Genomic DNA, 27,635 nt, shown 5'->3' on the forward strand with positions numbered 1-27,635 from the left:
TTTGGTCTATTTACCATACTTTTACACATCTGATGTGATGACCTTTATTGCTGCCCTGTGTCAGCTGTAAATAGAAAAGACAAGTACAGTGATATTCAGTTCCATATGAGGTAAAAAGCCATCTTTGTTTTATAGTGTGTACTCTTTGTATGGTACTCAAATTTTTCCATCTTTTCTAATGGGCTAATTTGGTCCATTTGCCATGCCAGATGTGTAGAAGTATTTTAAATATTCAAATAGAATCACAGTTGTTGTGAAGCAGATAATCACAGACTTGGCTTGGCTATTTTTTTTTTAACTGTACTGTTCTTGTGAATATGATAAAACAGAGGCTTGCAAAATGCAGTCTCCACTTCACAGTCTGGGTCCTGGCCCAGACTTGTGGTTTACAAAGCCTTTTGCTGAGTGACAACACAACAAATTATGCAGTCTCCCTTATGCCTTAAAGTTAATATCTCATCTCCTGCTCTCTAATTCAAACCTTCACACTGCACCACAGTTTCCTTTGTAATGAGATAACTCTGAATATTAAGTTTGCATTACACAGAGCTATTATTCACAGGCCTGACATCATTACATATGGAACAGTAATCAATAAAACATGGTTTGAGAGGGATTGGATGGCTTGTGGGCATGGGGATCAGTCACCCAAGTCTCTAAGTTTATGAAAAATATCCATACAAAGTCAGTAGTGACCAACTGCAGAGCCTTGATGAAAGCCTCGGGCAGTGAGGGCAAAGTTTGAACAGTCAGGGATGTTCACTGCCTGAGGTGGTCCCATCGTGTCACTGCTGAGCCACTTGGCTGGAGTAGAGGGACTGGACAGGTGCACAGCCTCCGCCTGCTCTCTGCTCTATGGACTTGATTTGAAGACAAACAAATGTCCCTCTTCAGCCCTGGCACCCCAGATCCAAACCCATTTAATTTGAATTCCAATCCACTCTGGCTGAGTCAGCCTGGCAGATTTTGCTGTCTGCTCTCTACCAGCTGTCAAAAAACAATCTGCCCTGCAGAATCAAGTCCAGATGACTGTTCACTGTGAGAGGTTTATAGGCTCTGTGAAGCCTGACATATCACATGTGCTCGTGTCCTACCTCCATCGTTGTCTTTCCCATCACCGCATGCCGTCTCCATGGAAGTGTCACAGCCTGGTCCTCTCCAGCCCAGCTGGCAGACGCAGTGCCAGCCGTTCATGTCCAGAGTGCATCTGCCATTGCCATTGCACAAGCCAGGGCATCCCTCTGCAAGGCAAACAGCCACACGTTCAAACACACTCAAAACACAAAGCAACATAGCCTAGAAAGGGCCTCATTAAACAGCTCTTTCCCTTTGCCTTCAGTTGATTTCTCCACTCCCACTTGGTGTCTTCCCACCTGGAACGAACCTGCTTTGGTGTCAGGATGGTGGTGACTACTCAATGGGCAGCTGCTTCTGGCTCTCCCAGGAGGTCCTCATAGCACAACCACACTCACTGCACTGAGGGAATGGTGAGTTTCAGGGGGGCACTGAGATATTCCTGCTTCATTGGTTGCAAAAGCAAGGCAGCACATTGCCCTCCGAGCCTCTCAAAACATTTGGTATGTGGAGACTAGTACTTGGGGTTACCTAAGTTGCATTTGGGAATAAAGTTCACAACACCCAGCAGAATAAAGCAGATGGCTTTCAATAATTCTGAGATCTCAGACTGGTAAGCATTCAAAACCAGCTGGAAAGGGAAAGGTAGAAAATATTTTGAAGACATACAGTTTCTTTACTGTAGTAATTTTGGGAGGGATTCATCTCATCTGGTTCAAATTAATCTAAAACTGAGATACCTTCAACTCTCTGTAGTCAGCAGAGAAACAGACTGTCCCAGGGCAGAAGACTCCTCATGTGGGTTTGATGCTCATGGTGATGAGCTAAAGCATGTTCTGGAAACATCCATTTCTCCCCAGTGATTAGAGAGAGTCACTGTACAGAGGCAGGCATTTTATAGTTGATAAAATTTAGTTAGGGAGGATGAACACCAACCTCCCCATCTGCTCACTAGGGTTTGGTTTTCTCATCTGATGTCCTCCTGCTGAGATTTTTGTACTTTCCCCTCCCCACCCCTTCAAGGAAACAGCAGAGTAATTTCCACAGTAAGCAGTGGTGTGAGGGAGGCTGCTTAGCTTAAACCCCTCTGGAGGCTTTTTACCTGCCAAGCTCAAAAATCTTTACCACTAAGCTGTCAGAAATGTAAGAGACACTTAACAGCTTAGGAAACTGAAGTACAAGGGACTGAAGTGACTGTGAAGTCACTCAGCAGGACTGATTACACCAGGGAAACAATTCAGTCTTCCTAAGCCCTGTTTTAATGCTTTCTCTATTTATATGTGTATAGTGCTATCCTGCCATATAGTCTGAGTTTTTTTAAGGTCCTCAGCTTTGCAAGACAGGTTTGTGAACCTGTGTGAACAACACAGACCTATCCTGTGCTAAAGGACAGTGAAGAGGTGTGCATTGTCTCAACACCTGTTTGACCATATGATGTGTGAGGGTCTCCACAAGGCAGAGCCCCATCTAGAGCATCCCATGTCATAGTGTGTCCTGCATTGGGGAAATGGGGCTTAGAAATGCCTTTCAAACAAAAAAAAAATTGTTTCACAGGGAGATTTTTAAGTTCACAGAACCTTTCTCAGTGAAGAGAAAAAAACAAACATTTTTTTAGGACTGTTTTTTTAACAAGTGACTGATATACATGGGCCAAATGGAAAACGGAACAAAGGTGGTAAGGAAAAGTCCTTTAGAAGGATCTTAAATATATTTCTCCTTTACAAACAAATTTGTTGCATTTCAGTCTTTTAAATGTGTATTCTGGGATGCAGCAAATGTGTTTGTATGTGTCAGCATGCTGTTGTGTATTTTGGTATTTACACACTATATTAGTATTTATATACTACAGAAGAGCTATTTATAAGCAAGGCTACTTGAAATTCTTAATTTTAATATCCCGCCTTTAGTTACTTACAACAGCGCCAAACATTTAACCATTTAATCAGATTTTTTCCATGCTACAGCTAATTTATATATTTGATCCCTTTACTTACTTTCAGTACAAGCTGAAAGCATTCAGCTATTTTGAGAATGAAAGAGGAAGAAGTGTATTAACTAACCTCCTAAAATTACTTGGCTAGGTAGGTAATCCCATTTTGGAGTAGATATATCCAATTTGGATGAGACCATCCTGACAGTAGAGATAGGAGTTTTTCCCCCTCTCTAAAAATCACAGAATCGTAGAACAGTTTGGGTTGGAATGGGCCTAAATGGTCATGGAATTCCAATCTCCCTGCCATGGCCAGAACACCTTCCACTAGACCAGGAAGCTTGAAGTCCCATCCAATCCGGCTCTTCAAGTGGTGGGATATCCACAGCTTCCCTGGGAAACCTGTGCCATTGCTTTGGTTTGTCTGGATGAAAAGCCTCTGAAGAAATCTCGATTTATGCGTATACTGGATGGCTCCATTAGAGCTTGGCTGGTGCATCACCACTGAGCACACCTCTTGTTTTTACTCCTCAGACTCTCTAAAACCTTTGCCAAAAAGTTCTCTTCTCTCCTACAGTTGCAGAGACTGGGCAGAACAAAGGGGCTGTAGTGTTGACCTGGATAGGAGTGAAGTGAGAACCAGAAAGAGTTGGATGAAGTTGAAGACACTATGATCTTGGCTCATTGAGAAGTGCCCGGGAAATGTAAGGGAAAACTAATCTAGCTATGAAAACAAAGACCTCATACAGAACTGCATGTGCTCTACTCTCCCAGGCTTAGGAAAAGGGAAATTTGGCATGGCAGAAAACAGATGCTATGGTTTGGAGGAAGCACCTTTGGCATCTGAGGAAATGGGAAGAGCTTGATTTGTCTTTCCTTGGACAATAGTGGCTGAAAAGAGTCTAATTTTTTTTCCCAAAAGTTAATGAAACACATAAACATTGAGAAGGGAAAACTTCTTAAAAGCTATTTAAGGTAAAGAGAGTATTGCTGGCACAAGAACAAATGGACATAAACCAAGTATGAATAAATTCTGGCTAGAAATTAGGAAAAAAAATCATTTGCAAGGATCAAAGGAATGAAGTTCTGGAGCAGACTCCCTGTGGGAGTGTTAAGGAGAAGATTCTTCAGTTACTTTTCCATAGAGCTTGGTAAATTTATATAAAGTTTTACACAATGTGTCCTTGCCAGCAGAAGACTGGACTCTAACTGAGGAGACCCCTTTCAATCCTATGTGAATTTTGTGTGCAAGTCATTGTCTATATGAAACATGCTTGAGAGTATTTGAATGGACTTTCAGGATTTACTCTGAAATCTTCTTGATCTGCACCCAGAGAAAGTAAGCCAAGCATTTCAGAAAGAGGACAAGCAGAGGAAAAGCATTGGTCAGGCGAGGAGAGGAGAGACGAGAGCAAGTATCTCGTAAGATTATGCCTTCCCAAAATATCTATTCTTCTTCTTGAATACTACAGGAATCCAGGGTGCCCTGATGAGATATAAGCATCTGTAGATACCTAAAGTAGGGTAACTTCTCCTGCAATTTTATACTCCACTGTCTTGGCACCCTTTAAGTCCAGAAAGTAAGTTTGTCTCTTCCCACTAAGGAGAATGTGATCTCTGGTTCTTAGTAGATAAAGCTCTTCCAAGGAACCAGAAAGTTCTTGCTTTCCTGATGACAGAAATGGCTCTTCACAGGTATAGGAACATAGAGATTTTCCAGTGTTTACCATTACATTACACAGTTCATCAAAATTTCAATGCTGTGAGGATTAAACTGAACCCCTAGTATCATGGTTTGGTAGGAGAGCAGACATTTTAAAGATGAATAGAGAAAGTAAACCATTAATAGGAAAAAAAAATACAGCAGCTGTTAGAGGACTTGGGCTTTCAGAAAGTTAGAAGACAACAGAGATACATAAGCCAATATATCCAGGATAATGGACCTATAAGTACTACCATTTCTGAAGTGGTTCAGTGCACAGAGACTTCACCATCACTTACTCTACACAGATAGGATGGTACAATCTTCCTCATTCCACAGACAGTGCACTTCAAAGCACTTGATGAAAAGATGATACAAAATAAACTTTATCCTCTCCTTTCCCCCATGCTGGGGAATAAAGCAAAGAGATCATCTTGTTTCCGAATTGCTTCTGAATGTGACCACAGCAGGATGGCTTAATCCTCAGAGATTTACACCACCATAATCTTGCAGCTCTGATTTTTCATGGCTAGAAGTCACCAATGATCCATTATTCCTGTTTCTAATGTCAACTGTACTTGGGTGACTAAGAGAATTAAATACATGAATAGGGCTTTTTCGGAAAAGGGGGAGGAAACCCTTTACGTGAGTTTCAAACTTAAGCACATGTAAGTGCTGCTGAAAGATTCTGAAGGGCATTCACAAAGATGTTCAGTCTGCCACACAAGTGAGAGAACAGACCAGGGAAGCAATATAAAAAGTGGGTTAATTTTGAAACAGAGAATTACAGACCATCAGAGTCAAAGGAGACTGTCACCAGAAGTCATCCTGCAATTTTTAAGACTGTTGGTAAAATAATCTGCTCTTAATGATCTGTACAGTTAAAGCCTTCTCGAATTAGTCCAACTATAAGCAACATTTACTGGCATTTTTCTTTAAGGCAAATCTCACTGCCACTTGAAATAAGAAGAAAAGGCTATTTATTGTCTTTCCTTCACTGTCGTAGGAGAGCCCTGACGGAGGTTCTTATGAAGTCCCAGACAGCAGCTGAGCTCTGGGACAAGTAGGACATGGCTGAATGCAACACGGGAAGATGCAAATGCCTGAAGCTTGAGAGAACAACAAACGCTATGAGACCTGCAGAAGTTTGTCTAAGACTAAAGGAGAGGAGCAAATTATCAGCTGATCCCTGCAAACTATGAAAGCTTGTCCCAAAACCAACTCAACTCTGAAACTACCACTGTGATATTCTGTGGTGACTGGAATCCAGAAATCCTTAATTAGATGTGTCCTCTAATAGGAAGGTTAAGAAGTTACTGACCAGAGCTCCTACACTGGAAACTGTACAAATGAGGGAACTGGCTTTAGTCAGACCTTGGGTTCTCACTTGCTCTCACACTTCAGGAGCAGCCCTTGCAGCCACCCCTGAATTCTAATGTTGTTCAGCAACTTTAAAATTCAAAATAGCTGTTTATATATGCATCACAACAGTGTTAATGTGGTTAATGATTATTTTTGAAGAGTAAGAACTGATATTCAGTAATAGAAATTAATTAAACTGATGTACCATCAGATTCAGTAATTTCTGGATGGAGAAACTCTCTCTAAAATCAGCATCTCTTTTAATTATTATTAAAATAATAGGCACCTCTTCTCATTTTAAGCACTACCAGTGTTAATTAGGCCTTAGTTTAGAAGACTCTACTCTGAGTCTAGTTAGAGCTTTTTGGTTTAATTATGCTGATATTTGCTATTAAAAGTTGCCCTCCCATTTAGGAACAATTCTACATCTTCTCTAACTGACTGGTTTATTGTAAAGCTGTAGGAAAGATTCAGCAGTAAATCAGGCTCACCCTTTGACAACAGGATTACTGGGAAGGGATTTCAACCAGAAAGATGTTAATAATTAAGAAAGCCAAAAGGGCATGAGCAATTTAGTTTTGAAAAATGCACACCATGCAGTTAGCCAAGTAGAAAACCATGTACTTTTAATGTTTCAGCTATTGCTAATCTTTCCAAAAGCAGCCATGCATAGCAAGGGACGATCTTTTATTCTTAGTATGTTACTTTAACTGTTACCTACTGAAAGACTCATTAAATATAATGTGTCTTTATTATTGGGCATAAAGGTGAGTCAAAAAGCTACCTAGAGGAAAAATGACATCTACAAATGACTTAGTTAAAAAAATTGGGCAACTGAATGGGCAAATCAGTACTGAAGGTTCCTTGCCAGGCTCTGCAGGTTGATTTTTCATCTCTTCTATGCCCTCAATGCTTATCTGCTACTTTTTGATGCAGCCTTCTCCAATACACATTAAGATGAAAAGGAGGAGTGCTGGGGTTTTGAAATGCAAAACACTGAGGTGTGGAACATTAACAGCAGGTTCTGATCAGCTCCCTAGTGATGGCCCATATCTTCCAGTTAGGATGCCACCATGTTTACTTCATAAGGGCACAATAAATGTCCCTCTTTCCCTGATCTAAGAAAGGGAACGTACTTTTTCCTCCCAATTTAAATAAAGTCAAACACGGGGGTTTTTTGGTGCTAAGCAATGAGAGAAAACTAACTACCACTGTACAATCAACTAATCCATAAAGAGGGGTCCAAGGACAGCTACTAGTTGCTGCATTACACTGATGATGGAAGTATTTAAACTATGGACATTTCCTCATCACTGGTATTTGTCTATTCAAACATTTTGCCTATTTCCAGTTGTTCCTGAATCTGCCTTTAAAAAAAGAAAATCACTGCATTGTAAAGTCTCCTAGAGAAGTGAAGCCAGTAGGGCATGTTTCTTGTCACACCACACAAGCCCTATATAGCAGACTTCATTTTAACTGCTCAGGAGGTCAATACTTGAGCATATCTGCTCTTCATCCTCAGCCTCTCACAGCTGTTATTTTTGATTACTCAAAATCTGAAAAGAAGGATCGTACTACAGAAAAAAATTTATTTGTTCAACCTGATTTTTTGGTTTGTTTAACCAGCAAACATATGAAGCTAGCATGGTGTCAACCTTGTGTTGCTGTTAGTGTCAAATCAGCCATGTAGAAAAATATTTAAGTCCAACTCAATCATATTTATTGTCAGACTGTAGTATTTAACCATATGCATGCTATTTCAATATTTTTCAAAAACTAAGTGCATTGTTGAACTGTCTGTTTCTATTAAAAAGTCCTAAATCAATTTAGCTCATTGTTCTGATTAACAAATAACTGATTTTTTTAAAAAACAGCAGATGATCACTGTTCTCGAACAGTTCAATTCCTTTTCTTCTTTTTTGAAGAAAGGTCTGTGTCCTAGACTTGTGTTACACTTACAAACAGGAGCATAAGGTTGGATTTTGTTGAAGTGTACATTAATGCAGCATTCACTAATTTCCACTGATTTATACAACCAGAGATTTTGGGATCATAACATTTCTGTATTACGAAAAAAGCCCTCAATATATAGTTACTTAAAGCTCCCATGTAAGAGTTGGCAGTTGTGAATCAAAAACATGAAGACTCCACATAGAAAGCGCACTCACCTTTGTTACAAAATGGACCATAGACATTTAATTAAAACACATCACTGTACAGGGTTCCTGCTGTATTCACAGACACTTGTTTTCTCCTGACTTGCCTCACCTGAGTGGGAAGGGTGAGGATGAGAGATGATTTGGAGGGGAGAGGAGGGACAAGGGAATGGGTAGGAACACTGATACGATGTTAACACAGGGTCACAGCACTTACAGAGGTATTTCCTACATAAATGACTGGAAAGTTCACCCTTCCAGACATTAGGGACCACTTTGGTGACAATGAGGAAGAGATGCAACCTCAACACAGCATGTTCATGGTGCATTTTTAAAAAAGAAACACAAAGACAATAGGAAAAAAAGGAAGGAAGAGCATACCTTTCACTACCTTATCCAGATAGTGAGCTTGGGAGATAAAAGACAGGACATTTAAGGTAGGATTGAATAAGTGCATTGCGGCTTACTACGAGACTGTGCAGGTGCTAGGAAGGCAAAGGAGAGTTCGCTGTGATATGAAAAGAAAAACCTTGATTATGAGGAGAGAAAAAAGGAAGAAGAGTGGAGCACAGTGCTCCTCAGTCAAATGGCTTGAGAAAGCTGTAAGGCATTCAGTCATCTTTGCTCATTAAGATAAGGAAGAAAAACAGGAAAGTTCTATATATATATTTATGTGTTTATATATATATATATATATAGGTATATGTGTATATATGTATATCAGGATATTGCAATGCTCTGATGATTTGCAAGTCTCTCTCCACTTTACTGACTGCTTTGCATTTCATCAGGAAAGCAGAGACATTTGAAAGTCCTCCACCTTACCTGATTGTCTTATATTTTTCCACGCAAAAAGGCATAGTTCCGTGACCTTACCAGACTGGTACAGGCTTTTCCCTGGATCTTTTTAATGGTAATATACTGCATTTATGCAGCATTTTCTAGCCCTAGATCAAATTACTTTACAAATATTAAATTAACCTCATGGCAACTATACCAGATAGGTAAGTATTAATATATTAATTTTAAGGACGGCTAAAGAAAAAGTAAAAACAGAAAGTTATAGATGTCATGGGAGCAGTCATTTACCCAATTCCCATGGAACACTGATATGGAAAACCACCTTCTTACTGATTTTCTGGTGTTGAGCAGAAGGCTGGTGGCAAAGACATCCTGCCTTCGAGAGCCCTGGTTCATGCCAGCAGGCGGCACTCTCTGTCCTAACACCCGCTGGCCTTTAATAACAAAAGAGAGGCTCTGAGTCTTGCATTTCTCTATTTCAATATCTACTTAAACATTATTTCCCTTGTTCTCTTGCCTGCTCCCTGCAATCTCAGCATCAGCTGTGTCCTGGTACTTTTTGAAGAAGTTTTTGTTTCAGGCTCGTTCAGGCAGACTATCTTCCTGGGAAGTCATGGCCCTCCCTTGCAGGAATTATTTTTCCATTCTGTGAATGTAATGGATCTGTACAGGAACCAAGTGGAGAGGGCTGGGAGAGCTCACCTAGTGCGGGGCAGTTATGAGGCTTGGCAAAGAGGTGAATTAATCATGTTGATGTGGGGGGAGCAATGTAGGAAGCACAGCATCATCGTCTGCTTGGATGGTGGCTGAAGCCTAGGAATGTATCTCCTGGATTTTGACATCCCCAGCAGCCCAACCTCTTAGCTCACTGTGCAGCTGATGGCAGTGAGCGTAGTTGTCAATGCCAACCATGTGTCAGTTATGTATCAATGTTTTCTTGTAATTTGAAAAAACAATGGGGCTTCCTACAGGAGCAGCAGGACTCTTTCTTTTCTAAATCCATACAGGCTATACTTCTGCCACTAAAATATAATCTTATTCCCTACAGACACTCCTTTGGAAACCCTGTGGGCATGCGGGACATGCTGAGAAATTATGCAGGAGTTTAGAAGAAAAGCTACTTTTCTAAGGAGTCCTCTGCACTGAAAGGCACCACCACACTCCTGGAAGCCACCACTCCATGTCACCACCCTACTCCTGGAAGCCACTTTAGAACTGCTAGGGAGGAGCTCCTGTGACCATTTTTCAGTGTGAAAGCCCCCTTGTTTCACAGCCTGAGCTGACTTGACTTGGTTTGCCTTGTCTGAAACACAATAGGAATGATAACAAGTACTTCTCTTGGCTTGCAGAGAGGGAGGGAAAGAACAGAAGAGAAGTGAGAGATGCTGCAGGCAGGTCCCTGAGAAGGACTTGTTTCCCACTATGCTCTCCTTCTTCATTTCCCAAATATTCTTTCTCCCTTTATCTTTCCTATGAGGTGAAGTGGACAGAGCCTCAGGGAAATCACTGGAGTTAAACTGAGATCACACAAATGTGAAGGAGAGGAGAAAGTAAACATTCATTGCTGAACCAGGGACAGCATGTGAAGTTTATGCTACAGGGTCAGGGAAATGCTATCTTTGAAGTTAATCTGTGCTTAATATTTACTGGCAAATATGCTGCCAAACTATTTAAGGCCAGATTACCTTCAGATTGATTGAAGATCATGTCAGAACAAAGCAGCAAGTGCATATTTTCCACTGACTGCTATAATCATGGTCTTCTCTTGCCCAAAGGTACCCATCTCAACCAGGCAGAGAAGTGAGTGCCAGAGGGTAAAACACAGCTCAGCTTCTGCTGTGGATGCACTTGAGCACTGACTGTTGGGCAGCGGGTAGAATCACAGAATCATAAGAGCTGGAAAAGACCTCTAAGATCATCGAGTGCAACCACTAAACTCTGTCCCTAAGCACCACATCTACAAGATAGCAAGAACCTTCCCCAGACACTGGGAGGTTTATTTTTGTCTTGGGCCATGAATGGACTGTGTTGCTTTATGGATTCAAAGGGCACAAATGATGTGTTAGAAAGCTGGGGAAAAGAGATCAGGATCCACCTGTAATGTGCCCTGTCTGGATTCCAGCTGCTCCAGCAGAAACGGCAAAGCACTGATTACAACCTAGAGTTATTCAGAACATGTGTGATTATTTATGCAAGAAGACTGATGAAAGGCAAACTTAAAGGGGCAGATTTCTCAAAAATCAGGGTTTTGCAATGTAAAACAAACCCCAGGCTGATGGCGCCATAAGCAGAAGCCGGCGTGGGACAGGCTGTCTGCCTGTCTGTCTGGGCATTGTTATTGCATCCATCACCCGTGCGTGCCAGGACCAGATTTCCGAAAGGAGTTAACATGTGGCTTTTGCAGAGATCAATGGGGATTAGGCACTGAGGTGCTTTGAAATCCTGCTAGGTAGGCTGTGGAGTGTTTGGAGAGCTAGCTGCTGGTCCCTCAGGTCTCCAGAGACTCTGGAGTATTTAGCTGCAGCAACTGAACTTCCAGAGATGGCTTTCGTCTTGTGTCCAAGCCGTTCAAGGATATTGAATATCCCAACTCCACCATGCAGGGAAGCCCCCTATATGAATCATACAAGCTGGAGAGGGAGTTTTCACAAGGGCTTATAATCATAGGACAGGGGAGAACAGCCTTTAGCTGAAGGAGGACAGGTTCAGATTGGGTATTTGGAAGAAATTTTTTTACACTTAAGGGTGGTGAGGCCCTGGCAGGTTGCCCAGAGAAACTGTGGATGCCTCATCCCTGGAAGTTTTCAAGACAGCATCGAATGGGGCTTGGAGGAACCTGGTCAAGCAAAAAGTTCCCTATCCATGTCAGTGGGGTTGGAACTAGATGATCTTAAAGGCCCAAACAATTTTGTGATTCTATGACTCTTAAACCCAGGAAATTTTCTGTGCTGCTTTCTGTGAGGCAAACCCTTAGAGCAGTCTACTACAGAGCTGAGCTGTAATTTGGCCTTTCAGAGCTCGCAGTAAGAGGGATTATTTAATCTTTAAACTCAATGCTCCTAAAACCCACCATGCTTCCTGGATGTAGTTTGGGCCAGAACAGAATAAACTTGAATTCCTGCAATGTCTCTAACTAGGGATGAATTAGGAACATGCTGGAGAACCCATCACAGGAGTCTGGCACTGATGCTGTTGTCACAGTGCGTTTTGTTCCTTCCAGAAAATGACTGAAACCTTCTGCTGGGTTTCAGGATTCCTGCAGTTAGATAATCAATTTTCTGCTCTACTCTCCTGCACTAAGTCTGCTGAATTGGGATGATGAATGCAAGCTTCGGCATCAATTTTCTAGTTGGGAATTAACTGGGGTTACTCTAATGAAATCTCTGAATGTGAGCAATCAAGATAGTACATTTAGTGACACAACTTTTTGTAAGAGCAAACAAAATTAATCCACTGGGATCAGAATACCTTAAACACCATAAGGAAGTGCCTCCTATGACCTACAAAACAAAAGGATGTCTTACTCTCACACATGCTCAACAGGGAATGGAAGAAGTGTCCCCTACTGGTATGGTCCATTTCTACTGTGTTACCTGCACACACGGCAATACTGGTCAAGCATCACTTCAGCAATGGGGTTTTATGCTTGTCAGTGCTAAAGCAAACCGGGCCATGACACAGACATATACGGAATAACCATCAACAGAACAATTTGCCATGCAGGGAAATTACACAAGGACAAGGGGAATGCTTTCCACGTACTTAATGTAATTCCAAGCCAATGTCCTTTCATTTGTGCCAACATAACTAGCTCATTACTCCTGCTAAAACCATTCAATTTTCCTGGGTATTCACAATTTTGCCAAATCTCCTTTGCATTCTACACATTTACCAGTGAAATATTCTGTAGGAAATAGTGTTTACAGCTTCAGAGGTAGGAGACTATGTAAAATTTGTTTTTAAATCACCATGCAAGGAGATGAGGAGAGGGGAAAGTGAAAAGAAACAGAGTTGCTCCAGGATGTTATGTATCCAAGAATGATTCCTAAACCAAGGCAGACTGCAACAGGAAAGTAGCAGCACATAAAATGAGAGTGTGCACCAGTAAAATCTCAATGCTGACTGCATTGCAGTGCTGGCCTTCCCCATGATAACATTTATACTTAGAGTGAGGAATACTACAAATAAATTTAATTACCATGAAAGATAAAAGCTTGTTGTTCAAAAACAGTCCAGGCATATCAGCTGTGTGGAGAATTATCATATACTGAACTAATGGCATTTTGGTTTTACAGCAGAACTAATAAAATGGCACTAAGGGGATGAATCAGGCTTTTTTTTTTTCCTGCATAAATAAGTCCCATATAAAACTGTCCCCTGGATTTGGGGCCTTTTGCTGAATTTTTTTTTACTCGCATGAATCTGTGATGCTTTCCAAATCAAACTGCTTGAATAAAAGGCTGTAAAATAATATTAAGGAAACAGGATTTCAATTAACATAGGACTGCTCTCTTTTCATTTTAAAGTTATTTAAGAAATGTGGGTTTTTCAATCCTTTTCTCAGGAAAAGAAATGAAAGCTGCTAGGGACATCAACAAGAAAGCAGAATGCATTGTCTACTGAGACAGAGGAAGTTTTAAAAGCAAGATATTTTTCATTAGGGGGATGCATGTGGAGACCATAATGTGATAGGGTGACATTAGCATAAATAAATGATAAGTAGAATTGAGCCACAGATATGGTTTGTACCATTATCCTAATGCTGAAATTAAAATACTGAGATCAGGCTTCATTTCCTGTCTTTGCGTGTGCAAATGCACCTGGTGCTCAAGCAAGGGAAGTGATGTCTCATAAAACTAAGCTGCTAATCCACACAATAACTATGCTGATATTTGCCCAGGTATTCCTAGTGGTTAGTCTTGATGAAGTGTGATTTTTAGTTATCATGACATAATGAAAGTAACATAGAGGTAAATTTTCCTTGTCTCTAAAAGAAGCTGATTAAAATAAAATGACTGAAGGAGAATTTTCATTCTGGAACAATTCTTTTAAAGTCAACTGAATTTTTTCAGGTTCACACAGGCATTATTGAGAATAGACCTGGATTCACTAATTTAGTTTTCTATTAATATACAATAAAAGGTATCTGGGGAATTTAGGGCTACTGATTTAATAGCATGACTACGGAAGGGGAACTGAAGAGGCTAAATGCTTGACAATCAGAAAGTAGGAAGAAGGGAAAATGCATTAAGTAGTTAAGTGAGAGAAGGAAAAGGTGAAGCCAAGGCAGTTTATTAATGGTGCTGCAAATTGCTTAATATGAGAACTGAAGCTCTTTGCATGATTTAGGCATATTGTTGGCTTCTTATTAATAATAACATCCATAATAAGAGACATGACAGAGAGAGCTTATGAGTAGTGCCAGTACATGAGGAACACAGAAGCAAAGTGAGAGGGAAGTGAAATGGTTAGAAAGGTAGCAGAACAGACAAGGGATAAGCAAGACAGAGTTAAATACCAGCCAGAAATCATCTGTCTGCAGTTTCCTCTTTTATACTGGCAAGCAAAGTGACAGTGCAAATAATGTAGCAAATAAAAGGAAAGAAAATTTAAAAGCAGATGCATGTTTTTAAAAATGCTGTCAACATAGTACAGAGGAGTCTTGGAGACCACAGAAAGACCTCTCAAGAGAGGTAAAGTGGGATGTTTTCAAAAAAAGCTTCTAGCTGACATTTAAAGGCTTGTCAAACACCGCATAGGTGTACTTCACGTCTGATAATAAAAAATATACAGAGCCATGTCACCAGCAAATGAAAGGACATATTGTCTTGTTCCCACATGAAAATGTATGATGTCAGAATTTGAGATCCAAGAACAAAGGTGCTCATGCTACACTAGATCACACATATTCAATTAAGCATGCGCCTTTTCTCCTCCCTGATCATCAATAATTCTCTCAAAGGAGTCGGGTTTTCTTTCTCCCTACCAATGGTGCAGTGCTCTCCGTTCCAGCCCGGGCTGCATTCACACTTGCCATCCCGGCAGGTCCCGTGCTCGTTGCAGCGTGGGTGACACGCTCGCTGATCACAGGCTGTGCCCATCCAGCCCTCCTCGCAGCGGCAGGTGCCTCCCACGCAAATGCCATGTCCTCCGCAGTCCGCTGCACAAATCTCTGTGGGAGAGGAGACAACAGAGAGAAGGGGATATGGGTGGAGAGAGAGAAGGGAGAGGGGGAAAATCCAGAGTGTTATTGTCAAGAAAAGCAGACACACTTCACTACCTCGCCTTATGGGGCAATGAAAGGAATTCCTAGAGCTCATAACACTAATCCTTCCTGACAATAAGAATCTAATAAGTATATTACAAAAAAGAGCTGGACATGGATTGCAAGGGTCGCTGTGATTGATCCTCCTATTTGCTTTCTAATTCTCTTGCACTCCTTAAGCTTTTGTGATGCTCAAATCCAAAGGGGAAGGCTCTTCCAATAAGCAGAACGGAAGTCACATTTAATTAAAATCTGTTTAAGTGGAAACAGTGTGCTGATAAACTACTGATGCTAAAGTTAAGTCCTGGCAAAGCCTGTTCATGACTTCTTAAACCATGTTTTTGGGGATGGGATTCATTAAAATCCTTATTCTCTGTTTAAATTTAAGAAAGGATATTTCTATTTCTACCAAATCTGCCCATCCTCTATGTCCTTATTCTCCTACTACCCATTAAAACTCCCCTCTCAGACATTCAGAGGTACAACTGTATCTTTTGTGAGCCACGTGTACTGGAGCTGATAGGATGGTGCTTGTTCCCAAGTCTTATCAAAGCTAATGGAAGCACAGTCACAGCTGGATATTTTGGTACTTACCGCCAAAAAGCAAAGAGCTAAAGGACCTTGCCTTTTCAGGGATGATGGCCTTCCCAAACCTCCCTGAGCCCCAGCAGGCCTGAGGACATAGGCATAATTTTTTTAACCATCACTAGACTTTTGTCTAAAACCTGGCATAGCCTTGGCATGAATTTGGGAAACATGTTTTCATCTACATTGTATTTGTCTGGCAAAACAGAGACTTGGTGGAGAAGAGATGCCCATGAATCAGGTGTTAAAGCACCTGTTACCACCATTAATACACAGGATTGATTTCAAGGAAAAAAAACAAACCCCAAATACTGATGCAGTGTAGCACTGCAAATGAAATGAAATGAATCTATTTCTTCTCCAGACTCATTACTTAGCTGCTACTTTCCATCTTTCATAAGCCCTGACTATACTCTCCCTTCCTCAGCTGAAGGAGAAGCAGTTCACAGTATTTCAGCCTATGAGGTCTTCTCTCTGACTTCTGCCTGGCACTTCTAAATTCCCAAATGTTTTGACCTCAAGCCTTTGGCTTCACTGAGCCATTTTATAGATTTTATACATTTTAGATTTTTTTGGGGACATGGAGAAGTGAACAGAAGAAATGCTGAGCAGGGCTGGGCTGGAAGCACAGAAAGGGGTACCAGGGTACTCTGCAGTGCGCATTTTTTCTCTACGCCACTGGCTGCATATAAAATATTCAAAACTACTCAGCCTGCATTAACATCACACCTGACTGAAATTCAGCTGTACTTAAGTTGCTTTTAGTCTTTTGCTAATGAATACCCCATTTACAGGACACTTGGGCTATTCAACAACTTTTGATATCCCCCTGATATAGGGTTGGTTCAGCTCCAGGAGGAAAGCTCCTTGCAGCTCCACCACAGCAGAAGGCTGTGAGGACTTCAGTCCCTTATGGTGAAAAGGATCAGAGAGTTCTTTGTAGAACAGTAATTTATGATAGGAACAACAGTAATGCCTTGCATGTCTAGAAAACACCTTATTTTTAAATGTGATATGAGAACAATATTTAGCTCTTGCTTCCCAAAAAGCTCAGGCTGGTGGAACAGTTTCCAGTAAAACTCCTTTTACTGCAGTATCATGGATGTCTCCAAACCTCCTCAAACATTTAGGCTTATATGCTTAAGTCTCCTAGTGAAAGAACTCTGGAGTTCAAATGGGCTAAAGACAGTCAGGGACTTGTCTGTATCATTTAGAATAAAACTTGCAAAAGTATTTGGGTATCTTGGCTACTTAAGCAGAGCATGTGCACACATCACTTGCTGTTGAGGTGTAACAGAAACTAATGTAGAATTTATTGGAAGCTAATAGAAATTGCACTATCGAACAATAAAGGCATGGCTGAGGAAGGGCTTGAGTTGCTGTCAGAAGTTTTTACTTTGCATCTGGCATTGAGAGACAGATTTTCACAGCTCCTAGCTGCGAGGGAGGTAATATCATACTACAGTACCCAATAAGAGCAGAAGGGATGGGCCTTATTATTGAAACCCATCCTTGCTGAAGGGCTGGAGTCCAGACATGTGTTTTCTACTTTCTTCCCCAACTGCCAGACAGCACTGCAATGGAGCGTGGGCTGGTCAGGGTGGTGATGAAAACACATGACCTGCAAGTTGGTTAATATAGTAGTAAAGATGCACCAAAAAAAAAAAAAAGTAAATTTAGTTCTCCTTGGCTGACCTGATAAACAAAGTCTAGGGGAGGAAAAGGAAACAGTAGATTGAAAACCAAAAGCTAGATTTAAGCTGCTAAAATTTCAGCAAGCTGACAAGAAATACATTGAGAAAGTACAAGGTCTGAGGGTACTGGTATTTAAGCCCAAACTCCAAAAATTATTATTGTAGCCTCTGGTGCTTTCCAGCACACTTTTACTCTAGTTAGACTGCAATCCCTTCTCTGGTTATTAGTTCACATTCTTTATACATAAGCGTTGAACTTGGATCTCAGAATATCAAATAAGAAGTAATTTTTCTTGCTCCCAGTTTACCAAGCAATCCAGAGGATGCCAGCTTGGCCACTTCACACCTTCATTATATCCTATTCTTCCTCTTTGTAAAAAATTCTTCCTTATAGCTAGTCTAAATCTACCCTCTTTTAGTTTAAAACAATTATCCCTCTTCTTATCACTATAGGCACTATTAAAATGTCTGTCCCTATCATTCTTATAAGCCCCTTTTAAGTAGTAAAAAGGCCACAATAAAGTCTCCCCAGAGCCTTCTGTCCCCCAAGCTGAACAAACCCAACTATCCCAGTCTGTCCCCATAGCAGAGGTTCCTCAGGCCTCTCATTATCTTTGTGGCTTCCTCTAGACTTGCTCAAACAGGTCCATATCCTTCTTGTGTTGGAGACCCCCACAACTGGGTCCCAGAGCTGGATGCAGCACTCCAGGAGGGGTCTCACAAGAGTGGAGGGGCAGAATCCTTCCTCACCCTGCTGGCCACATGGCTTTGGATGAAGCCCATGGCACTACTGGCTTTCCTGGGCTGTGAGAGCACATGACCAGGTCATGTCCAGCTTTTCGTCCATCCTAAAGTCCTTGTCCTCAGGCTGCTCTCAATCCCTCACCCCCAAGCCTCTATGGATACCAAGGGTTCCCCTGACTCAGGTGCAGCACCTTTCAGATAAACTAACCAAGGCATAAAGAAGGAAAGTGATGGGTCCACAGGTAAATGTGAACTGAGACAGGCTCATGAACACCTTGATGTCCCAATATGCAGTCTTGTGTCCTATAGATAAGATGGAAACGTCAGATGTCTACAGATTGGTGGTGGAGGAAAAAAACCCAGAGATAATAGGAATAGTGACAGTCAGAAGCCTTCCTGGAGTTATTTAAAGGTATCAAACTAGGATAATGGAGTGCATTGAAAAATGGTGAAGAGAGAAAAAAAATCATGTTCTAAAAAGCAGAGTCTCTGTGCAGCCATTCCGATGAAAAAGGATGGAAAACCCCCTGGGACATTTACATCTTGACTGAAATACTTCTCAGACAACATGCTGCCAAGGAACAGTCTTGCACACGTGGGCCAGGGATATGCACTGCATGGTAAAAACAAACAGATCTTAGGCTAACCCAGAAAGGGAATGCTGAGAACATTTTGGGTTTCATCTCCCACCCAGCTGAGACCCCAGCCAAACCACCACCCATGCACACAGAAGTGTGCAGGTCCCAGGCTATGAATGTGTAATTCATATATATTGGATATATGAGGTGGTTTGGACTCCCAGGCCCCAAGGGCTGTAATATAGACTCTCAGCTGTGAAAAACACTTGTGAAACAAACTACTTAGGACAGTCTCCCTAAAATGTAGTTTAATTATTTCTGACAGGGAACCAGGAGCCAGGAACTCTCAAAACTAAGTCTTCCACTTAGTGCCAGTTTAAAGATAGATGGGTACCCTACAATTTAAATAGCTTTACAACACACAACCTGCTACATGTTCTGGACCTTTACAACACAGCCCTCTTAAATGCTCACAGGTTTCTAATGAGTGATTAAATAGTCAGAATAGCTTTTACTTTTCTTGTGGCATGCTAAGAAATGATCAAAATGGATTTCATATTAAGCTTCCACTTAAATACATGTCTTTTTGGACAGAAAAAGGCAGCTAAGGCTGTTTTACAGAAAAGGGCAGGTGAGTAGTTTCTTTGTCATTCAGTCCCAGGGACAGAATTTGTCACCTCTGTTCTTATTACAAACTGCATTTTTTGGTACATTTCCCAATTCTGTTGTTAAAATTAGAGGACATGATTAGCTACCATCTGAGCTGCATGAACAAATGAGAAGGAAAGCTTTTAATTCTCCTATTACAATATTCTCAGACTGGCCAACTGCACTATATTGCTCCTGCCTATTTAAGCTTAGTTAGAATGCTCTGCCTGCGCATGAAAGACCTGCCTGTTAAATATTTTCACACCAGCTGTTCCCAAAAGGTGACTAAATATTTCCTTTCATCTTTAATCTCATCCAGTGTTTGTATGAACAGCTTAGCCACTCCTTATCCTTTCCTAGAGGTGCACTGTTTTACCTCATTTCACAGTGTAGCTCTCAAAGCTGTTTGTAGTTCCTTGAAGAGAGGGGACCCTCTGAGTCAACCTCGTACCCAATTCTAAGAGCAAATACGAGGCTTAATGTCCTCAAAAAGTACAATCAAGCCAAGCAACTCTGTGAGAAAGACCTGGACTTTGAGTATTACCCTATATTTGGCTCCCTTATGTACTTACCAGAGGGCACTGATGGATAGGAACTGATTAATGGATGCAAAATTTTTTTTAAGGAATCAAGTTCATATCAACGTTCCCATGGGGGGTTTTGTCATGTTATTGTCTTGGAGTGATGTCTAACATTGCCTGGATCTTACCTCACGTTATGTCAGTCTTACCTGAAGAATTGAATTGAGCTTAAATGCCCTCTATGGGTAAAGAAGGAAAGAGAGATAGTTCCAGAGGATGACTCACTTGAAACCTCTTTCATGGAGAATTTCTGGAGAAGACAGTGCTCAAGGCATTGTTGAGCTTGGGGTGGTTCACCCAGAGGTCTCAGGTTATCAGAAACATTATTCTTTGGAAAGGATAATGCCATTCCAATACAATTCTGCTTATTCTTCATGCAAATAATCAAAAAAGAAATGTCTCCACTTCAGTTCCAGGACCTGCTCTGTTTCATCACTGCTTATCCCCACCAGTAACCAGCCCATTACTGGGGCTTAGAGCAACCTGGTCTAGTGGAAGGTGCCTCTGCCCAAGGACAGGGGGTGGGAACTAACTGACCTTTAAAGATCCTTCCAAGCCAAACCATTTTGTGACTCTGTGAGCCCAGACTCAACTGCCTGCTGGCTAGTTTTTAGACAAATGGTTTTCCTTTTTTTTTTTTTCCCTCATTATCTCCTCATGACTGGGGGAGGGACTTCCCTCTGGTCTGTTAAAACTGCCTCAGAATTCTTCAAGGCTCTCTTAAAAATCCCAATCCATCTTGAATCCTACCCAAAATCTTGACAGTGGCTGCTGACATGCCTTAACTTCTCCACAGTGTGTTGAGGGAAACTGTAATGTAATTTTACTCTGTCTCCATCAGTATGTCTCTCTCTGTTGTTGTTCACTTAAAGTTTAAGAATCTCAACTATCTGAGGCTAAGATTATCCTTTTTGTTCTGCATTTGCACTGTGCCAGGTATAATGAGGTCACAGTCCATTAACAGCACTTCAGAAGCTAGAATACTAAAGCAATTACTCCTACAAATAAAAAACTTGTACCTGTTTCTCTTTTTTTTTCATATCCTGCTAAAAACTGGCATAAATCTGTCCCCTTAAGAACAAAAAGTCTGCTGTGTTGTCTTTGATATTTCAGAAGAAAGTGGGAAAAGAAACCCATCAAACACTAACCCAACAATGCAGTGCTTTGCTCAAGCCCTTTTTAATTGATGGAACAGACACAGGAGCCTCCAACACAGGAAATGGCATCATTCAGAATTTCACATTATTTTCACATTACATTAAAGACTGGAGTTGGGAAAAGAATAAGGATGTTAATTTGTGCTTCATTTCTAGCAAATCCATTTTTACATGTTTACCCCTATCCCCCCACATATCCTCAAACTAGCTTGACAACAGTTTAAAGCTTTCCAGCTTAGAGAAGAGCAATGCAGATGAAAATTTTTCTTTAGCATTCATGTGATGCAGAATCAGAGATTTAGCTGGTTCTGACCTGTCTGCTAAATCCTTTAATAAATATGGATTTAGTGCTAAAATGTAAGATCAGGTGAAATTGCTCAGAGCTTCATGAAAACTGGGTCAGTTCCACTGACCTTCAATATATTAATAGAAAATTTAATAATTAAAATCTGCCATAACTAGGATTTTCCCATTTCAAGTTGGCTCATTTGAGGTAATTTCCAGCCTCAGACAGATTTTTTTTTCCAGAAAAGCACAGGAGAGAGGCACTGCACAGAGCTAAAAAGCTGAGTTTGGTGAGGAGCTAAGCCTTCTTTTCACAACCTGCTTTAGAAAGCAATTTATGGGGAATATCTGGGAAAAGCAAGAAATATATAGATGAAAAAAACCAGAAGGTGTGGGATCAGCATGATTTAGATAGCAGTGAAGTGCTAAAGACATTCTTCATAACAAAACACATTTTGCAGTGTTATGAAACTCTCATTCCTTTGATTTGATAACTCTGTAGTGACATGAACTCCTGTGCTGTTACTGAAGAAGACATAAAGCACATTAGCTTTTAAAACCATCCTTTTTTCAAATGTATAAGGAAAGGATCAAACTAAGGAGCAAGAAAAAACCTGAAAGAAGAGGTGTGGATTTTCTGTCACTGCCAGTAGCTGATCTGTACCATGAAATCCTCTGAAAACCATCCTGGCTTAGTAGCAAACAGGGAATGATTGTGTAAGTTCTGTCCATGTCATTAATTGAGGGATGTATTTTTCCTTCAGAGATCATGTCCTGAAAGCAATGTCTGCATAATTTAACACCTTTAAACAAATAATCTGTTAATCAATTTTTAAAGCATACATCAAATATGTAAATATTACTAATGTAGAAAAAATAATAATTATGTATGTCTATAAATATAAAACCTGTCCTTTTAGGAGCGCAATCAAACTTTTGGTACTTTGATGACTCTCCACTCCCCTCAAGGGCCTCAATGTGTTTTACACAGCTCAGTAAACTGAATGTAACTAAAAGGTAACAGCTATTTATTTTCTTTCCATGCATGAGGAAATCATGATTAAAGGATGCTCTCTAGAGACTGAAAATGAATCCATCAGCTTTGCTATCACCCCTCATTAGGAAGAACACTGACCTTCAGCAATGGCTTTGAAATGCAACTTGGACACCTGAATTTTCACCTCCTGAACACAAAGCCCCAAGGAGCATCCCAGAATGCCTGTACTGGGGAATGCACATCCTGCATTACAGAGTGACCCTAACCAGGACACCTGAGTTGGCCTGAATGCTGATTCTTGCCAGCTCTACAGGAGGACTGAGTACAGGTCTCCAATACATGTGCAGGTGGGACAACTGCAACTCTGCACTTGTAGGAAAGACTGGGTATGACAAAGGAGGTATAAAACACAGAACAGAAGAGGAGAGAGATTTTTCACTCAAAGTGGTTGAGCTGTATCTAGGAGAAGGGTGGTGAAAATCCCTAATAAAAAAAAGGACCCATCTCTGGCTCTGGCCCTCAACTAGACACAGAAGTTTAACCCCATTTCAGTTTTTTTCCCCCAGTTTTCTCCTGGTATTTAGTTATTTGCTGGCATCAACAGCTTTGTGTTTAAATGAAAGGGTTCTGCAAACCACCTTCTAGGTCTCATTTCTCTCTGGAGATCCAGATCAGGAACAGGGTACCTCTGAGATGCTTCATTTGGAGATGAATAAATAGTCCACAGAATAGCTCCTCACCTGGTGCTGAGCAGATCCAGGAGATGTGTCTGTAACTCCCCTGGGACCCACCCTCCATCTCCAAAATGAGTAATGACGGGCTTTGGTATAGTAATATACTTAAACTGATGTATGTGTATCCTCCAAGACTGAGCCTCTAACTCTAACCATAGAGGATTGAGCACAATGGGATTCTTGGGAATTCTTGCCAGAAACAGTAAGAATGGGAGCACAACAGACACAATTAGCTGCACAATGTACACTGGTACAGATGGGATGTCTTTTAATAAAAGACACACTCACTTCGAAATGCAATTTCAGCTTGCTTCGTATTTGCATAAAGGTCTTCCAGTTCCTGTCTGGAAAGTTGTAATTCTGTGTGATGAAATTCCATTAAATTGCTGTGGTGCTTTTTATCAGCTCCTACTTCCTACAGTATTTATACTCCATTTTCATCCTTGCCTTAAATGGTAAGGACTGACCATCACTTTCTGTCTGAAGTATCTCCTCTATGGCTGTGATTTACTTTCATATTCGTGTCAACCTTTCATTTATTTATTATTATGAACTCTACTTTAAACTGTCTCTTGTTGTTGAATAGCAGGACATGAAATGCCAGGTATAGTCAGGCTTCAGGCTTGGAGCCGAGATTTGTTGAATAAAAATAAATATCCCAAAGTGCAGGATTGTATTTTTTTCTTTGATGCTTAATTGAATCTCTATGCTTTCTGGGATGTGTTAAAGCTTCCCAGAAAAGAAACAATTTCTAATATATTAAATGAAGTTCCTAAGAAGGATTCTTCTCTGGGCTAATTTTAATTTCCTCTCTGTCCACAAGGAAGAGATAATTTGACAGCAGAAATGTGTTTTGCTTATGCTTAAAAAGAACTGATTTATTTTCCAATTCTGTACATTTTGTTTTTTTCTAAAATAACTTAAACAGATCAGTCACCAGTGTATGTTCAAGTGATCACAAACTAGATTTTCTTGAGATTCCCTTACTCAGAGCTCAGTCCCAATACGGATTCCTTTTTCTTTAGACAACATTTTGCCAAAGAACTTAAAAATTTTATTGTTATTCTTCAAAAGGAGACACAGAACACGTATGAAACATGCAGAGCTGACATAACCAGAAGTTAGATGTCTGTCTATCCACACAAACCAGATGCAGCAGTAGCTGTTCCAGAAGGTTTCTGTTTGCTATGCTGTCCATGCGCCTCAACACTGACCTGAAAGGATCACCTTTAGTGAAAAGCAGTAGAGCTTTCTAACTTTCGTCTGTCAACACCATTAGAAAGTGCTCACTAGTGCAAATTGTGATGATAGTTTTTAGAGTATGAACACCTTGTAGTTTGGAAGAGGGCAGAGAGAATATACTAATTCCAGTGCATCCACTTCAGACAGCTTATTAAATCATGGATTTCTGGGCTTTAGTAGACACCACTCCACTACACGACAATTATTGGTCTTATATTGTCTTTTTTTTATGTTATTCTGTTTTACTGACTCACAGACTCTTTTCCTTGTTACCTAATCTTGGACATTCTAACTGAGAATGATACATAGAATCATTTGGGTTGGAAGGGACATTAAAGACCAGCTCCTACTACCCCCCCACCCTTGCCAAAGGGAGGGACACCTTCCAACAAACAGGCTGTGCAAAGCTCCATCGAACCTGGCCTTGAACACCTTCAGGGATGAGGTTCACCCACAGCTTCTCTGGGCAACCAAGTTCAGTGTCTCAAATATGATTTGATGAAACTGAAAACATCCAATAAACTTTTGCAGGAACTCTGATTGTGATGAGCTCCAACTGGGTTGGAGTGTAAGGTGACAGTCACAGGAGGTATCTACCAACAACAGCATGAATTGACTGAATGCCAGTGGAGAACCTACAACCATCCTTGCTGAGCCATGAGTGGCTTTATCCAGCATAATCAAGGTAGATCATGGCAGAGACTGACTCTGCACAAGTATCACCCTGCTGATATTGCAGCAGTATCCTGGTTAAAAGTAGGAATAGTCAGCAGCAGAGGTCTAGATTCAAAAATTAAGAGGTTCCTCCTTTCAAAGGAGAAGAAGCCAAAATTTGGTCATCTGAGACTTAGTGATACAAATTATATTCTCAGTGATACAAGCAAACATGCTAATTGCTCAGTCATCCTCAAAACACGATATTTTAACAGTACTCTGCTTTAAACATGGAATTTAGTATCTTGTGGTGTTGTGAAATTTTTCAAACTAGTCACATTAACACGAGCCCCACTGACTCCAGTACAACAATGCTGTTTTCAGTCAGAAAAGACTGCAACACAAGGCATAATTGATCCAAACAAAAAGAATTTTTGAGCTCATGGTGTGACTGCTGAGGTCACATTTGGAGATAGGGAAAGATGTTGAACTGAAACTGGCATGCTGGGAATTAGCCCTAATTATTGTAGGAAACAAACAGGGGATGGAATAGTCTTCCCACTGCCCTTTGTAGGGGTCCATAAATTTTCACTGATTACTGCTGATACAAGAGAGAAGCTTTGCTCATCACAGAATGCCTAAGGTCAATGAGAACCAGGGACTGCTTGTTACATTACTGGACACGCACTATTCTCAGCCTGAGACATGACTTAATCAGAGCAAATGCTTTGTGATCTAATGGTCAGAGACAGACTGATGATATCATTGCTTCCACTGGTTTTGGCCAAGTCTGAAATGACAGCTAGAACACAAGTTTTCAGGTCCTTCAATCTTCCCTTTGTCATTGTGTCTGATCAAGACTGCATGGACTGCTGCAGAGAAGGGGTTAAAAGTAAAATCCTAAACACATCCCAGAGCTGACAGAAGTTTGATGCATCTCTGATTGGCTAGGAAAATGTCCTAAAACAATTTCTCAGGTATCAGACTTAAAGTAGGAATTCATATTTGAAAGGTAAGTTGTATTTTCTATCTTAGTGGGAGTTCTCTCCCTCCCTTTATTATGTCCCTTTCATCTGCTGAGCACAAAGATACTTGGACTTTTGAAGAATTGGACTCGCCACAAAAATAACTGCAGCCCATTTCAACTATTATCTTTTTTCCACCACATCAGGGTCTCCTTACACACATTTTTAATAAACAAAAGGAAAGGGAGTAAAAGGATATTCAAATGAAAGCCTCCCTGAATGCTTTTATTTCAAAGGTTTGGACAGATCTTAGTTTTTTATTGCATTTTTAATAAAAAGCTTAGAAGCCTTTAAAGGCTAAGTTCCTCTTGGCAATGGGTAGGCTAAAATCTCTACTCACAAACTCAACTACATGAAAAAATTCATGTTTTTCACAATGATAGTTCTTACTAACACTGTTGATTCTCTAGATTCACTAATTTCTTCACAATCCACAAAGCAGGTATCTGCCAGGCAGAACCTGTGAGAGCCTTGTGTGTGCACTGGGCTACACATACTTTTCCCTTTGAGAGAAAAGTTACTTCTCTCTGTACAAAATGGAGAAGATCACAAGTTCAGAAATCAGCATGTTAGGCTTCTGCAAGGCAGAGGATGAAATTCCTGCTGGTACAAAAAATTTCCTGGCTTTCAATGACCATTAAAGGACCAAAGTAAGGCTTTCAGAGATGAGTCTGCAATTTAGGTATTGAGCCAGAAGAGATTGTGATTGTATCTTCTGAAGACCAGCTTTGAAGACACTGTGCTACCAAAGTTTCAATTGCCCCAGACTAATGTTTCTCATAGGTCTGCCAGGGTAGTGAGACGAACAAGTTACAAGCTGAAGAAAAAGCATTCAAGGTGGCCTTTGATTACATAGCTGTGTCTGGTGACTTTTTCTTTAGTGATGAAGATGTTTATCAATTTCAGGTGTTGCCTCCTGAGGTTTAGTTCTCTTTTCTTTCCTCATGCGTTTTAAAGCTAAGAAAACAACAAATCAGCAACTTCTTAGGCATTAAAAGAGGTCTTGGTCTGTAGTATGGTACAAGCCTCTACCACGTCAAAGTTGATGTTATATCCATCTTTTACAGAGACATTTTTACCCCTGAAGAAATGATTGTTTACAGAAGGCTTATATGAATGTTTTCTAAGGATGGATTTTTATCTTGGTGGCCTTGGGCATGATAAGAAATTAACATGGGATTTTATTTGCAAAAGTTGATACCAGTAAGCCCAAGGAAATCAAATTTTATCACAGATGTTGGGTTAGCCATGGCACTGTTTGAACAATGGGATATGACATGGTGTGATAAAATGTATGAGAACTGCTTCTGTGACTCTGTGTGTGAGTGTATGTGTGTGTGTGTATATACACGTGTGTGCAATAGTCTCCTGCACAATTCCTGGTGAAAAAAAAGACATTGCAATGTAAGGTGCATCTACTT

At 40.6% G+C, this 27,635-nt stretch overlaps 1 protein-coding gene across 5 annotated transcripts in view; it reads right to left on the minus strand.

Moving 5' to 3' along the window:
• Positions 1-27,635, minus strand: part of TENM4 (teneurin transmembrane protein 4) — a 741,938-nt gene that overhangs the window by 111,924 nt on the left and 602,379 nt on the right. For all 5 annotated transcript variants that reach the window (XM_066572311.1, XM_066572312.1, XM_066572314.1 and 2 more), the window contains 3 exons: positions 15,012-15,197; positions 8,606-8,632; positions 1,095-1,241 (listed from right to left, as the gene is read on the minus strand). In XM_066572311.1, coding sequence (XP_066428408.1) covers positions 1,095-1,241; positions 8,606-8,632; positions 15,012-15,197 — 360 coding nt within the window. The remainder of the gene's footprint in view (positions 1-1,094; positions 1,242-8,605; positions 8,633-15,011; positions 15,198-27,635) is intronic.

This window comes from Molothrus aeneus, chromosome 2, assembly GCF_037042795.1.
Source record: "Molothrus aeneus isolate 106 chromosome 2, BPBGC_Maene_1.0, whole genome shotgun sequence".
Classification (NCBI taxonomy): Eukaryota; Metazoa; Chordata; class Aves; order Passeriformes; family Icteridae; genus Molothrus; species Molothrus aeneus.